The sequence below is a fragment of the Pecten maximus genome, chromosome 5, assembly GCF_902652985.1.
Source record: "Pecten maximus chromosome 5, xPecMax1.1, whole genome shotgun sequence".
In the NCBI taxonomy this organism is placed as follows: Eukaryota; Metazoa; Mollusca; class Bivalvia; order Pectinida; family Pectinidae; genus Pecten; species Pecten maximus.
In genome coordinates this window covers 42,415,931-42,432,024 of record NC_047019.1, presented here as the reverse complement: position 1 = coordinate 42,432,024, position 16,094 = coordinate 42,415,931, and the positions used below count along the sequence as shown (strand labels likewise).

The 16,094-nt window shown below is 38.7% G+C and overlaps 1 protein-coding gene and 1 long non-coding RNA gene across 8 annotated transcripts in view; both read right to left on the bottom strand.

Annotated features, from left to right (window-relative positions):
- Positions 1–277: 277 nt before the first annotated feature.
- LOC117328086 lies at positions 278–8,104 on the bottom strand. Of its 2 annotated transcripts, none has more exons than XR_004532834.1 (2): positions 3,811–8,104; positions 278–3,727 (listed from the first exon to the last, which is right to left on the bottom strand). It is a non-coding gene; the product is annotated as an uncharacterized LOC117328086 (long non-coding RNA). The 2 variants fall into 2 exon arrangements; XR_004532835.1 differs by having other exon boundaries at positions 278–3,685.
- Positions 8,105–10,556: 2,452 nt separating this feature from the next.
- LOC117328085 overlaps positions 10,557–16,094 on the bottom strand; it is a 56,300-nt gene continuing 50,762 nt past the window's right edge. For 5 of the 6 annotated variants that reach the window (XM_033885434.1, XM_033885438.1, XM_033885436.1 and 2 more), the window contains exons 7-9: positions 15,740–15,817; positions 14,348–14,574; positions 10,557–12,120 (exon numbers count right to left, since the gene is read on the bottom strand). In XM_033885434.1, coding sequence (XP_033741325.1) covers positions 11,575–12,120; positions 14,348–14,574; positions 15,740–15,817 — 851 coding nt within the window. In that variant the 3' untranslated portion in view covers positions 10,557–11,574. The remainder of the gene's footprint in view (positions 12,121–14,347; positions 14,575–15,739; positions 15,818–16,094) is intronic. The other variant, XM_033885439.1, reaches the window with a different exon arrangement.

Sequence of the window (16,094 nt, the reverse complement as noted above, 5' to 3'; positions counted from 1 at the left end):
CCGGCTCATCAAGATGTATATTTGTGTCAAGTATGGAGAGCCTGGGTCGAGTAGTATTGGAATTATGGTCCGGACACCATATCTGCCCGCCCACCCGCCCGCCAACATAACATAATACGTCCCGTCTTTCGTCGGGCGTATAAAAATGAAAGTATGAAAACGTCTACTCAGAGAAGTGGATACTCAATAGTTTCCTGTTACAGTGTTTATTGTTTTCACAGTCCAGGTATGTAATAATAACAGTTTTACTGTTATTGCAAACAAAACAAACAATATGTTAGTTGTATCAAGTGATTTTTATTCTATTGAGAATTTTTTCAAAGACCAGAAAAAAAAAATGGAAGTTGTATACAAAAGGGTGACACATATATGCCAAGATACATTAAACCACACAGAAATAATGATGATGCATGAAAAACAGAATATATTACTATCGTCTACCTTCTTCACAACAAAATGTTGGCCATTAAACATCTACTACAATCATGTATACTTTGTTACCTTATCAAGCTGGGAGATCTGTACTAGTCACACTTTGTTACCATCACCCAGCTGGGAGATCTGTACTAGTCACACTTTGTTACCGTCACCCAGCTGGGAGATCTGTATTAGTCACACTTTGTTACCATCACCCAGCTGGGAGATCTGTGGTAGTCACATTTTGTTACCGTCACCCAGCTGGGAGATCTGTGCTAGTCACATTTGTTACCATCACCCAGCTGGGAGATCTGTGCTAGTCACACTTTGTTACCATCACCCAGCTGGGAGATCTGTGGTAGTCACATTTTGTTACCGTCACCCAGCTGGGAGATCTGTGCTAGTCACATTTGTTACCATCACCCAGCTGGGAGATCTGTGCTAGTCACACTTTGTTACAGTCACCCAGCTGGGAGATCTGTGCTAGTCACACTTTGTTACCTTACCAAGCTGGGAGATCTGTGCTAGTCACACTTTGTTACCTTACCAAGCTGGGAGATCTGTGCTAGTCACACTTTGTTACCTTACCAAGCTGGGAGATCTGTGCTAGTCACACTTTGTTACAGTCACCCAGCTGGGAGATCTGTGCTAGTCACACTTTGCTAGTCACCCAGCTGGGAGATCTGTGCTAGTCACACTTTGTTACCTTCACCGTGCTGGGAGATCTGTGCTAGTCACACTTTGTTACCTTCACCCAGCTGGGAGATCTGTGGTAGTCACACTTTGTTACCGTCACCCAGCTGGGAGATCTGTGCTAGTCACACTTTGTTACCTTACCAAGCTGGGAGATCTGTGCTAGTCACACTTTGCTAGTCACCCAGCTGGGAGATCTGTGCTAGTCACACTTTGTTACAGTCACCCAGCTGGGAGATCTGTGCTAGTCACACTTTGTTACAGTCACCCAGCTGGGAGATCTGTGCTAGTCACACTTTGTTACCATCACCCAGTTGGGAGATCTGTGCTAGTCACACTTTGTTACAGTCACCCAGCTGGGAGATCTGTGCTTATAGTCACACTTTGTTACAGTCGCCCAGCTGGGAGATCTGTGCTAGTCACACAATCTCAGTGTTTATGTAATGGTAGCAGTCACAAGAGAATGTTGGCAGTCAGTAGGCACTTAAGCTTTGCAAGACAAACTCTGACCTAGGTATGCAAGGTCAAAAGTGATTTTTTTAAATATAGAAGTGATCTGTTGCACTTTTAAATTTCAATACATTTCTGTATAAATAATCTACAGAGAAATACATTACCTCGAAATTACTGATCGGTTCTATTACATCACTAGTGATACCGTCAGTAAGATTTTCTTTGTGATCAGTTCTATTACATCACTAGGGATACCGTCAGTAAGATTTTCTTTGTGATCGGTTCTATTACATCACTAGGGATACCGTCAGTAAGATTTTCTTTGTGATCGGTTCTATTACATCACTAGGGATACCGTCAGTAAGATTTTCTTTGCCATTATTTTCAAGTCTTAAAGGATATAAAAATATGTCCACATATCAACCTGAACTCGAAACTGATCCGTCAAGACAAAATTATAATGGCCTTTCAAATTATTAAAAAATGACTAGTATGTGAATTGATTTGATATTTCCAATGACTTGCAATTTACAACCATCTGATGGACAACTATAGATGATCTTCATTTACTCGAGGAATGTAACCATCTGATGGTAGACAACTCATTTACTCGAGGTATGTAGCCATCTGATTGGCGACTCCTCATTTCCTCAAGGTATGTAAGACTCCTTGTTTACTCAAGGTGTGTAACCATCTGATGGGCAACTATAGATGATCTTCATTTACTCGAGGAATGTAACCATCTGATGGTAGACAACTCATTTACTCGAGGTATGTAGCCATCTGATGGGCGACTCCTCATTTACTCAAGGTATGTAAGACTCCTTGTTTACTCAAGGTATGTAACCATCTGATGGGCGACTCCTCATTTACTCGAGGTATGTAACCATCTGATGGGCGACTCCTCATTTACTCGAGGTATGTAACCATCTGATGGGCGACTCCTCATTTACTCGAGGTATGTAACCATCTGATGGGCGACTCCTCATTTACTCGAGGTATGTAACCATCTGATGGGCGACTCCTCATTTACTCAAGGTATGTAACCATCTGATGGGCGACTCATTTACTCGAGGAATGTAACCATCTGATGGTAGACTCCTTGTTTACTTAGGTATGTAACCATCTGACTCCTCGTTTTGCAAAAACCAAGTGCAAAGCCATTAAAAGGAAAAAGTGTATATTTGTTTATCTTTTCAAATCTGAATAATACTAAGGGCTGGCATTAGACACAACTCAAAAGTGCTAAACTACATCCTTAAGAATACCATGGAGCTGAAGTGACATTTTAATTCTGTTAAACTTAGCACACCATAAAGTAAGAGTCTTGGTGACTTGTGACCTTGGTTACTTTGGTGACCTTTGAAGAAGAATGACCTACAGGTATACAATATGAACAGAAAGAAGATGCCACAGCAACACTAGTGAATATCTGTTATTTACTTCAATTTCTCGTTGATCCTAATAGCACATGATTGTACTTTGTGACTCGCTCTTAATTGTAGATCACATGACCACTATATCTCGTTATAACCTCTCCGTTAACCGATAGTCCTTACTGCTATCTCGTTATAACCTCGCCGTTAACCGATAGTCCTTACTGCTATCTCGTTATAACCTCTCCGTTAACCGATAGTCCTTACTGCTATCTCGTTATAACCTCTCCGTTAACCGATAGTCCTTACTGCTATCTCGTTATAACCTCTCCGTTAACTGATAGTCCTTACTGCTATCTCGTTATAACCTCTCCGTTAACTGATAGTCCTTACTGCTATCTCGTTATAACCTTTCCGTTAACTGATAGTCCTTACTGCTATCTTGTTATAACCCCTCCGTTAACCGATAGTCCTTACTGCTATCTCGTTATAACCTCTCCGTTAACCGATAGTCCTTACTGCTATCTCGTTATAACCTCTCCGTTAACCGATAGTCCTTACTGCTATCTCGTTATAACCTCTCCGTTAACCGATAGTCCTTACTGCTATCTCGTTATAACCTCTCCGCTAACCGATAGTCTTTACTGCTATCTCGTTATAACCTCTCCGTTAACCGATAGTCCTTACTGCTATCTCGTTATAACCTCTCCGTTAACCGATAGTCCTTACTGCTATCTCGTTATAACCTCTCCTTTAACCTATAGTCCTTACTGCTATCTCGTTATAACCTCTCCATTAACCGATAGTCCTTACTGCTATCTCGTTATAACCTCGCCGTTAACCGTGGTCCTTACTGCTATCTTGTTATAACCTCTCCGTTAAGTGAAATACCATCAGGCAGGAGTTACACACATATCAAAATGTCACATGAATACTGTGAAATAGGTATTTCCAATATCACATTTCTAATATTAGCCTGCTACCAAGTTAGAAACTTCACAGTGCCTCTCTCACAGCTGTGTACCATTGCAATAAATCACAACAAAATTGCAGAATGGAATCAAAATCACACAAGCCAATAGCAAATATGTACAATTGTTGGAGTAACGTTGAGATCTCGCATAATGTTTGAAAGTACGAAACATACTCACAGCTTACATACATAATGAAGATCATTTTCTCCATTCATTTCATGATCAGGTTCAGAAAGGTGAAATTACAGATAATTCAAAAATAGAACAAACACATAATTGTGTACAATCAACAGTTGCCTATTTTTCAATATTGCTTTGTAAATTCTACCACAGGTGGACAGAAACACCACGATGGACTAGGTAGACATTTCAGTAACAATAGACTACTAGTCAACCAGGTGTTTATCATTTGACCGTTTTCCGTGTGCTAACATGTACACATCACACAGTGTTTGTATGGGCAGCGTTCTGATTCAAACTTTTATTTCAGTTTGTAGCTGCTTCTTGATATTTGTCATGCACACAATATTTTTCAAGAAAATAATAAAAAGTTAATAAAATATTTAGCAAACAATGATCACACACATATTGGAATGACTGTGCGACGTGCAATCAATGCACATGAGGATGCACATGCAGCAACGCAAAGTCTGTAATCACACAGGAAAACAACCAAGGTGATACCCATAATCTCCTTTATATATCAACCGATCAAATCAGTCAAAATATTTTCTTATTCCACCAGTAAATTACTGGTATTCCTAAATTGATGTTTATATTGTCATTTCTGATTGAGAATGACCTCCCACCAGTACCAGGTATATGTGGAGTCAGTACTTAGAGTTATCTCCCCTGGTACAGTAATGGCCTGGATTTCCACTGTACTGTCCAGCTTTGCTTGCTCATGTGCATCAATTGCCATTTAAAATTAAGTTTATATTATCTATGTTTGTCTGTTTACATGCACTAACTTACAAAACCATACAACAGAACTGACATTTAGCATCAACAACATAAATATTTAATAATATGACTGTAAGCATCTACGACCCAGCGGTGTGACTGTGGTATTCTGCAGTCTAAAACTGAAGCAATATAAAATACCATCTCACCAGATCTACAGACAGGGCTTGGTGCTGTCTAGATTCCTAGTATTGGAGAATCAAATCTACAATTAAACTTTATAAACTGGAATAAATTGAACTTGTTCAGAAACAATCTGAGATGTATGTAGCGTGTTCTGAGTGTAGACCTTTATGCCTTCTGTAGTACTGGAGTGGTACAGAGACAGTGCCTACTGATAATACATTTAAACACTACAACAAAATAAAGAGAATTCTATGAAGCATGGTTTTCTTTCATTTTAAAATCAAATGATAAAATGTTTTACATCTTTACATAGTTTCCATTCACATTTAAAGCTTTTTTCAAATAGTATTGATAAAATGAATATTTGTAATGAAATCTTTAAATATATAATAAAAATCTGAACAAGAGTGACAAGATAAAATTAAATAAGGGGACTTGTTATACATTATGATTTCCCTGCCACATGGTAAAGTATAGTGAGACAGATTACAATGTGTCGAGTAAAACTACTTAGCAACCAAAGCAGTAACCCTATATATCACAGAATGTGACCTCTCGTTATACAGCTTCGTGATTGATTTTACACATCTGACATATCAGATAATTGTATGCGGATGTGTATAATTAATCAAGTTTTGCTGAAAAAGAGGCATTATGTTTACATACAACTATAAGTACATACATATTTCCCTATTCCCACTGTTTACCTACACAATACATACAATTCTGATGTCCATGATTCGAATGTAGGAAGAACATCATGTGACAGCGAAACAAACATCAACAGTTGTAACTTCACGATGTGTCATTTTGATTTTCATACCTGGGATTTCTGAAGACACAATGAATTTGAGTTGGCAATGGTAATTTTTTACTATCTTATTGATGTTACAGAATATATACACTAATATACCTAGATATTTGCACACATTTATCTGGCAATAATAAGCCCATACATATCTATACCCATTCAGTGAACCAACAATTTGACTGCAACAAGCCCACTGGTAGATTCGGAGAGCGAGGCAGTGTGTTGACCTGGGCTAGATATGGTAGCAGTGAAAGTCATTGGTTGGTGACTGGAGAAATGGTCACCTACTACATGTAAACCCTGACTAGACTCCTCGGAAAAATGACTGCAAATCAGGAAAATAGCCAGCTCCAATGTATGGAATTAAACTGTTATAATTACAATGTGTAAACATGTCAAAGCAACCTATATTATGCTAATTAATAAGGTGATGCACTGTTGACCCAATATTTATTCATATTATTAAAAAGACAACAAAACCAATGACAGCTCCCTAAACTGCAGTAACCAACAGTATTACAACATGAAACATATAGGGTTAAAACACTCGACCAAGCTGTATATAACAAAATAAAAATAGCAAAATACATCTACATAATTATTGCATCTATGAGTTAGCTTAGATAAAACTTAAAAACTCTAGGTACCATATCCCGTTAATTAGCGCCCCTGTTTCCTCTACACCCCCTAGACCAGGAAATGTGTTGTCTGATGGGCTGTTTCAGCATTCCAGAAATATGAATTACTGCCACAAATTAGTTATTCCAAACTACATGTACATGTATTTTACGCAAAACAAATATTAAATTCCCACTAATTTTTTTTACTGAAAGGAATGATACACATCTACTGGAACTTTAAATATGGAGCACTAGTTATGTTGAATATGGTATGTTTGACTTAGTTATTTTGAATATTTGATATAACATAACTGGAATTAAAAGTAAATAAAATGAAAAAAAAAAATTTAAACTCAATAAAACTTAAATAAATTCTCAAAAACAACTATCTTTTAATCATAACACTGATCAGGGCAAGAAGGTTTTTTTTTAATGAACTATGACTATAAATTATGACTAAGAAACTCAAAGTTCCTTCCATTTGATTTGAGCCTTTTGAACTAAAATTCTTTGACAATATTTCGAAGTAAACGAGATCCCAGAGGGATCTTGGCATCCACCATTGAATTATCTAGATTAGTTCTACACAAGACTGGGCTTCTCTCTTCTTTCCCCTCTTCCTCTTGATCATTTGATAACAAGGAGAATCTATGTTATCAAATCTAGAAAGAGTTTTCTGAGAAATACAGAAACTAAATTTTAACTGTTGAAATCCAAGATGACTTTTTTCAAAATTCAACATGCACAACTAGATACTGAGGGGAACCTAAAAATGAAATTGGAGAAAGATCCCTCAGTAACTTTCTAAGAAGAAGCTATAACTGTCGAAATTCAAAATGGCTACCTGTTGACCATTTTGTTTTCCAATCAAGTCTCAAAATTCATCATACACAAGTAGGGACAAAGAGGAGCCTATCTATGGAGACTTGATTTTTCACGAGGAAGTTTTTAAGAAATAACAATAACAAGGATTATTTATGGATGGACAGATGAAGACAACAGACGAAAGACGATTTTAACAGCCCTCATCTGATGATGGTGGAATCAGACAGTGAGTTAAAATACGGTTGAATTTATCATTCTCTATAAAAACAACAAAACATCATGTGAGTTTTGGAACTGAAGGATTATAGAACTACATATAGATATGATATTATGTTGTGTTCAGTAAAATAACATAAGACATTGCATTTACCCGATATGAATACATTTTCCGATTCTGGTGTAAATGACCTAGAACCATAACTACATTTATTGAGCTTTATTAGGTTCTCTCCCCACGGAGTCCTCATTGGATCAGATATTTCTCTCCCCACGAAGTCCTCATTGGATCAGATATTTCTCTCCCCACGGAGTCCTCATTGGATCAGATATTTCTCTCCCCACGGAGTCCTCATTGGATCAGATATTTCTCTCCCCACGGAGTCCTCATTGGATCAGATATTTCTCTCCCCACGGAGTCCTCATTGGATCAGATATTTCTCTCCCCACGGAGTCCTCATTGGATCAGATATTTCTCTCCCCACGGAGTCCTCATTGGATCAGATATTTTCATCACCATATAAAAGCATATACAGCAGTGTTTGCAAATTATTATCTGAATCCTTTATCAAAATTTATCTCATTTTCCTGATCATTTGTTAAATGTTTAATCTTTTCCAAAATAATGATAAACAAGAGGCCCAGGGGCCTTAACGGTCATCTGACTCTAAATTAAAACCCTTATATTATTGTAGTATGCATTCTCTGTAGCAAGTATATAGTGGCACTGTTGGTCATAGTGGCCATCTTGAATATCTGACCGACCCAATAAATAATAACACTTGGTCTGGACCATCTAAGGATCATTTCTGGTAAGTGAGAGCTGAATCCCACCGGTGGAATTTGAGAAGAAGTTTGAAATAGGTGTTGTTCAGGAAAACCATGATTGCGCAATCATGTTACAAAATGGCTGCCATTGCTGCCATGCCAAAGGTTTTACAAGGCCGAAAAAATAACAACACTTTGTTGGCACTCCTTCCTTAACATCTTCACCAATTTCGAGCTCAATGGCACCAGTGGAACTGGAGAAGAAGTTTAAAATGTGTTTTTTAAGATGGCGGATATGGCGGCCATCTTGCATTTCAGACCAATCTAAAAAATAACAACACTTGGTCAGGATCATCTCAGGAACATTTCAGGCAAGTTTCAGCCCAACAGCACTGGTGGAATTTGAGAAGAAGTTTAAAATGTGTTTATGAAGATGGTGGTTATGGTGGCCATCTTGGATTTCGGACCAACCCGAAAAATAACATCACTTGGTCGGGATCATATCAGGATCATTTCAGGCAATTTTCAGCTCAATAGCACTGGTGGAACTGGAGAAGCAGTTTAAAATGTGTTTTCAAAATGGCGGCTATGGGGGCCATCTTGGATTTCGGACCGACCCGAAAAATAACAACACTTGGTCTGGATCATATCAGGATCATTTCAGGCAAGTTTCAGCTCAATAGCACAGCTGGAACTTGAGAAGAAGTTTAAAATGTGTTTTTCAAGATGGCGCTTATGGCGGCCATCTTGGATTTCGGACCGACCCGAAAAATACTAACACTTGGTCACGATCATATCAGAATCATTTCAGGCAAGTTTCAGCTCAATAGCAATGGTGGAACCTGAGAAGAAGTTTAAAATGTGTTTTCAAAATGGCAGCTATGGCGGCCATCTTGGATTTCGGACCGACCCGGAAAAAAAAACCACTTGGTCGGGATCATATCAGGATCATTTCAGGCAATTTTAAGCTCAATAGCACTGGTGGAACTTGAGAAGAAGTTTAAAATGTGTTTTTCAAGATGGCGGCTATGGCGGCCATCTTGGATTTTGGACCGACCCGAAAAATAACAACACTTGGTTGGCATCATATCAGGATCATTTCAGGCAAGTTTCAGCTCAATAGCACTGGTGGAACTTGAGAAGAAGTTTAAAATGTGTTTTTCAAGATGGCGGCTATGGCGGCCATCTTGGATTTCGGACCGACCGGAAAAATAACAACACTTGGTCGGGATCATATCAGGATCATTTCAGGCAAGTTTCAGCTCAATAGCACTGGTGGAACTTGAGAAGAAGTTTAAAATGTGTTTTTCAAGATGGCGGCTATGGCGGCCATCTTGGATTTTGGACCGACCCGAAAAATAACAACACTTGGTCGGCATCATATCAGGATCATTTCAGGCAAGTTTCAGCTCAATAGCACTGGTGGAACTTGAGAAGAAGTTTAAAATGTGTTTTTCAAGATGGCGGCTATGGCGGCCATCTTGGATTTCGGACCGACCCAAAAAATAACAACACTTGGTCGGGACCATATCAGGATCATTTCAGGCCAGTTTCAGCTCAATAGCACTGGTGGAACTTGAGAAGAAGTTTAAAATGTGTTTTTCAAGATGGCGGCTATGGCGGCCATCTTGGATTTCGGACAGACCCGAAAAATAACAACACTTGGTCGGCATCATATCAGGATCATTTCAGGCAAGTTTCAGCTTAATAGCACTGGTAGAACTTGAGAAGAAGTTTAAAATGTGTTTTTCAAGATGGCGGCCACGGCGGCCATCTTGGATTTCGGACCGACCCGAAAAATAACAACACTTGGTCGGCATCATATCAGGATCATTTCAGGCAAGTTTCAGCTTAATAGCACTGGTGGAACTTGAGAAGAAGTTTAAAATGTGTTTTTTCAAGATGGCGGCTATGGCGGCCATCTTGGATTTCGGACAGACCCGAAAAATAACAACACTTGGTCAGGATCATATCAGGATCATTTCAGGCAAGTTTCAGCTCAATAGCACTGGTGGAACATGAGAAGAAGTTTAAAATGTGTTTTCAAAATGGCGGCTTTGGCGGCCATCTTGGATTTCGGACCGACCCGAAAAATAACAACACTTGGTCAGGGCCATCTCAGGATCATTTCAGGCAAGTTTCAGCTCAATCCCACTGGTGGAACTTGAGAAGAAGTTTGAAATGTGAAAAGTTTACGCACGGCGGACGGCGGACGGCGCACGGCGCACGGCGGACGGCGCACGGCGCACGACGACGGACGAAGCATGATGACTATAGGTCATCCTGACCCTTCGGGTCAGATGACCTAAAAAGAAACGAGAAGTTGGTGAAGCCAATGTACTACTTCACTAACAATAAATGTCCAATTTCTCAACCAAAAGTAAAATGCTCTAAGATTGTTTTCAAATATGATACACTTACTAATTTATATGTATGCATGTGTTTAACATATGGGACTTTCTAACACACATTTTAAACAACTTTGACATGTATTGCACTTGTTGAGAACTTTCAGTCAGTGTCCTCTGAAAAGGAGGTTGTTTTAGGGGAGATAACTGTTTAAGGTGTATTTAGTCCATTTTAATTGAATAATATTCATTTAGGTTTACCTAAGTTTATATACATGCATATTTGCCAACATTCTGAATTTCATGCCTTTAAAGTTTCAACCCTTAAAAAATAAATTTTTAAACAAAATGTTGCAACTGAAATGATTTGTGATGCAATGTGCTTGTTTAAGCTCCAATTAGCAAGTCTCATTATTAATCAAACCTAAACTGTCTCCAGCCAGCCACACTGACTGTCCTGAACAACACTTCCTAATCAAAATTACTACTGGATACCTATATAATTTTATAATTGCAATATTTCTGATGGAAAAAGAACAGAAATAAGCTACTGCAACACTATCTACATTATGCAAACTGCAAAACAAAAAGCAAAGGAATTTACGACATGAGAAGTATGTGGTAAAATGGTACATCATGTATAAGTACAGTGTATGATTGAAACTATGGTCCAAACACCTTCCTATGCTGTCATTTAAAATGTAAAACAGTAAAAACGTGTCTGTAAGATAAAACGCACTAGGTATTACACAGGGAAAACAAAATCCCAGAACATAAGTACTTATATTATGTCTCTTAAAAAAGTTATTCTCATGGGTAAGCAGAATCTCTGGAGTACATCAAATAAATGTGTAAATGGCGAGAATCTTAAAAAGGGAAGAAACTTACACTTAGTACGCAATGGAAAAAACATGAAAGCTTTCCCTATCAGTACTGTTAATACATAAGAAGGAATCTGTCCATGACTATGGTTGTAGCTGAGCGCTAGGACTCGGTGTGGCCGTACTTGTGCTCCACCACGAAGTAGCACACCTCACTATCCACCATCTCCTCGTCCTCATCCATGTTGAGGTCTTGTGACTCGTGACTCATACTCATGTCCATGGGCGTATCCACTATAGTGTCACTGTGGATGATGTCACGGGTAACCCTAATGGGTGGAGTCCGTACAGGCTCTGACGCAGGCGACTCACTACGACTATCTTCGGAAAAAACACTGTCCACATCAGATGACATGACATCAAGCGCAGCGCCTTCAGAAGATGCCTTAGTGACGGAATTCCCTGAACTTTTTGCCACAAGTCTTTCATGTTCGCGGGTGTATTGTGGGAATGAGGTTCCTGATTGGCCAGTAGTCTGGCCATTACTAGATTTCTGACCATTACCAGGTCCAAGGAACCAATCAGATCTCTGCCGTAACCGTTCCAATTGTTTGCGCTTGACAGAATTAAATCGGCTGAGACTAGCCTTTGGTGGTGGAGGTTCTGTAGAACTACTATCATTCAAATTGTCTTCTAGTGATTTTGGTCTCTGGAAAATAAAAGAATGTTCAAGTTTATCATCATTTTGCCTTCCTTTTCCAGTTACTAAGCATTTTATCTTAAACTTCACCAATCAAAGATACAGTACCCATCACCAATATACTTCACCACCATATACATGTAACCCTGGTAAATACTAGTCGCAATATACTGCTCGGCTAGAGAGATCTTCTCTTTAGCTCAATTGGTTGAGGATAATACTAGTAAGCCAGAGGTCCCAGGTTCGATCCCTTGCAGAGGCAGTGATTTAACTTTAATCAATCATGCGTGCTGTTAAATACAATACATCTGACCCACTATTCACCACCATATACAATACATCTGACCCACTATTCACCACCATATACAACACATCTGACCCACTATTCACCACCATATACAATACATCTGACCCACTATTCACCACCATATACAATACATCTGACCCACTATTCACCACCATATACAATACATCTGACCAACTATTCACCACAAAATACAATACATCTGACCCACTATTCACCACCATATACAATACATCTGACCCACTATTCACCACCATATACAATACATCTGACCCACTATTCACCACCATATACAATACATCTGACCCACTATTCACCACCATATACAATACATCTGACCCACTATTTACCACCATATGCAATACATCTGACCCACTATTTACCACCATATACAATACATCTGACCCACTATTCACCACCATATACAATACATCTGACCCACTATTCCTCACCATATACAATACATCTGACCCACTATTCACCACCATATACAATACATCTGACCCACTATTCACCACCATATACAATACATCTGACCCACTATTCACCACCATATACAATACATCTGACCCACTATTCACCACCATATACAATACATCTGACCCACTATTTACCACCATATACAATACATCTGACCCACTATTCACCACAAAATACAATACATCTGACCCACTATTCACCACCATATACAATACATCTGACCCACTATTTACCACCATATACAATACATCTGACCCACTATTCACCACCATATACAATACATCTGACCCACTATTCACCACCATATACAATACATCTGACCCACTATTCACCACAAAATACAATACATCTGACCCACTATTCACCACCATATACAATACATCTGACCCACTATTCACCACAAAATACAATACATCTGACCCACTATTCACCACCATATACAATACATCTGACCCACTATTCACCACAAAATACAATACATCTGACCCACTATTCACCACCATATACAATACATCTGACCCACTATTTACCACCATATACAATACATCTGACCCACTTTACGTTGCGATTCATTAGGAGTATCAGAGTTTGACTCATCATAGTGTTTTGTTACGAGTATCCGGGATTATTTTGTTTCATTAAGAGTATCAGAGTTTGACTCATCATAGTGTTTTGTTACGAGTATCCGGGATTATTTTGTTTCATTAAGAGTATCAGAGTTTGACTCATCATAGTGTTTTGTTACGAGTATCCGGGATTATTTTGTTTCATTAAGAGTATCAGAGTTTGACTCATCATAGTGTTTTGTTACGAGTATCGGGGATTATTTTGTTTCATTAAGAGTATCAGAGTTTGACTCATCATAGTGTTTTGTTACGAGTATCGGGGATTATTTTGTTTCATTAAGAGTATCAGAGTTTGACTCATCATAGTGTTTTGTTACGAGTATCGGGGATTATTTTGTTTCATTAGGAGTATCAGAGTTTGACTCATCATAGTGTTTTGTTACGAGTATCGGGGATTATTTTGTTTCATTAGGAGTATCAGAGTTTGACTCATCATAGTGTTTTGTTACGAGTATCGGGGATTATTTTGTTTCATTAAGAGTATCAGAGTTTGACTCATCATAGTGTTTTGTTACGAGTATCGGGGATTATTTTGTTTCATTAGGAGTATCAGAGTTTGACTCATCATAGTGTTTTGTTACGAGTATCGGGGATTATTTTGTTTCATTAAGAGTATCAGAGTTTGACTCATCATAGTGTTTTGTTACGAGTATCGGGGATTATTTTGTTTCATTAGGAGTATCAGAGTTTGACTCATCATAGTGTTTTGTTACGAGTATCGGGGATTATTTTGTTTCATTAAGAGTATCAGAGTTTGACTCATCATAGTGTTTTGTTACGAGTATCGGGGATTATTTTGTTTCATTAAGAGTATCAACTATCTCACCTTTCCTATGTTGCCAGGAGAGGGGGCTAATGACACTTCAGGTGCTGATATTGTAGAGGCGGCCATAAGGCGTGAGCAAGTAGAATCGCCGTCCTCGTCATAATCATCGCGCCGTGGGGACAGCAGATATTTTGGGTCCATCTGTGGTGAGTGCTCTGGTGTGTGACTAGGTTCATGCACACCTTCTCGCTGGGCATGCATCTCATAAAAACCTTCTTCAGATATAGCTGGTGACAAAGATAGGATCAGTATAAGTTTGTGTGCCCACATTCAAATAAATTCCTGTATCTCCCTACATTTTTCTAGGTTACATTTGCCAATAACTCAAAAGTATTTCTTTCTTTGATCAGATCTGATTGTATTATTGGAACCAGCGAGTGATTTAATCTAAGATTTTACTATTTGAGACAATTAAGATTTGATGTTTAACTTCATGCAGCTATTGAGAACATAACCAACGCACAGGGAAATATCAACGGATCACTACATTGGTAAAACTGGTACAGCAAGCTACAGACACGTTATACAATCAGGGGTGTAACAAGGTTATACAACAATCAGGGGTGTAACAAGGTTATACAACAATCAGGGGTGTAACAAGGTTATGACAAGGTCTATTACAAGGTTATATGACCAGGTCTATAACAAGGTTATATAACCAGGTCTATTACAAGGTTATACAATCAGGTCTATTACAAGGTTTTATAACCAGGTCTATTACAAGGTTATACAATCAGGTCTATAACAAGGTTATATAACCGGGTCTATAACAAGGTTATATGACCAGGTCTATAACAAGGTTATATGACCAGGTCTATAACAAGGTTATATGACCAGGTCTATAACAAGGTTATATGACCAGGTCTATAACAAGGTTATATAACCAGGTCTATTACAAGGTTATATGACCAGGTCTATAACAAGGTTATATGACCAGGTCTATAACAAGGTTTTATAACCAGGTCTATAACAAGGTTATATGACCAGGTCTATTACAAGGTTATATGACCAGGTCTATAACAAGGTTATATAACCAGGTCTATAACAAGGTTATATAACCAGGTCTATAACAAGGTTATATAACCAAGTCTACAAGATTACTGGGGAAACACAACATTAACACACAACAAGCATGCAAAAAGTCAACAAAATCAGTTTTCTTTAACTTCTCTATCTTTATAGCTTCTATGGTTTGAATCTTTAGAGTATTGAACTGTTACATTGTAAAGAATGATACGTTATATTTAAGTTTATGTCTGCTGAAATCCATTCAAATTAAGCATTCAGCTTCTTTTTTTCCTTTGTTTTTTATTTTGTATATCAATTTAATTTTTTAAATCATCAATTAAGTGTTGATCAGATCTGGTACCTGTTGATCAGTGCAATCCTTACCATGCTTCACTGGGTGGAAGGCTCGCAGGTGAGCCTCCTGGACCAGGAACAGGGAATACCATTGTACCGCCTGATCACCTGTGGGAACATGCACCAGACTGTCATGCAAAAAACGAAAAATGTGGGGCAGAAATGTGGAGGGTGATAGATACAGGGGTGTCATTCTGTTACAACAATGTGGGGAGGGTAGGGGATACAGGGATGTCATTCTGTTACAGCAATGTGGGGAGGTTGGGGGTTACAGGGGTGTCATTCTGTTACAGCAATGTGGGGAGGGTAGGGGATACAGAGGTATCATTGTGGGGAGGGTAGGGGGCACAGGGTTATCATTGTGGGGAGGGTAGGGGACACAGGG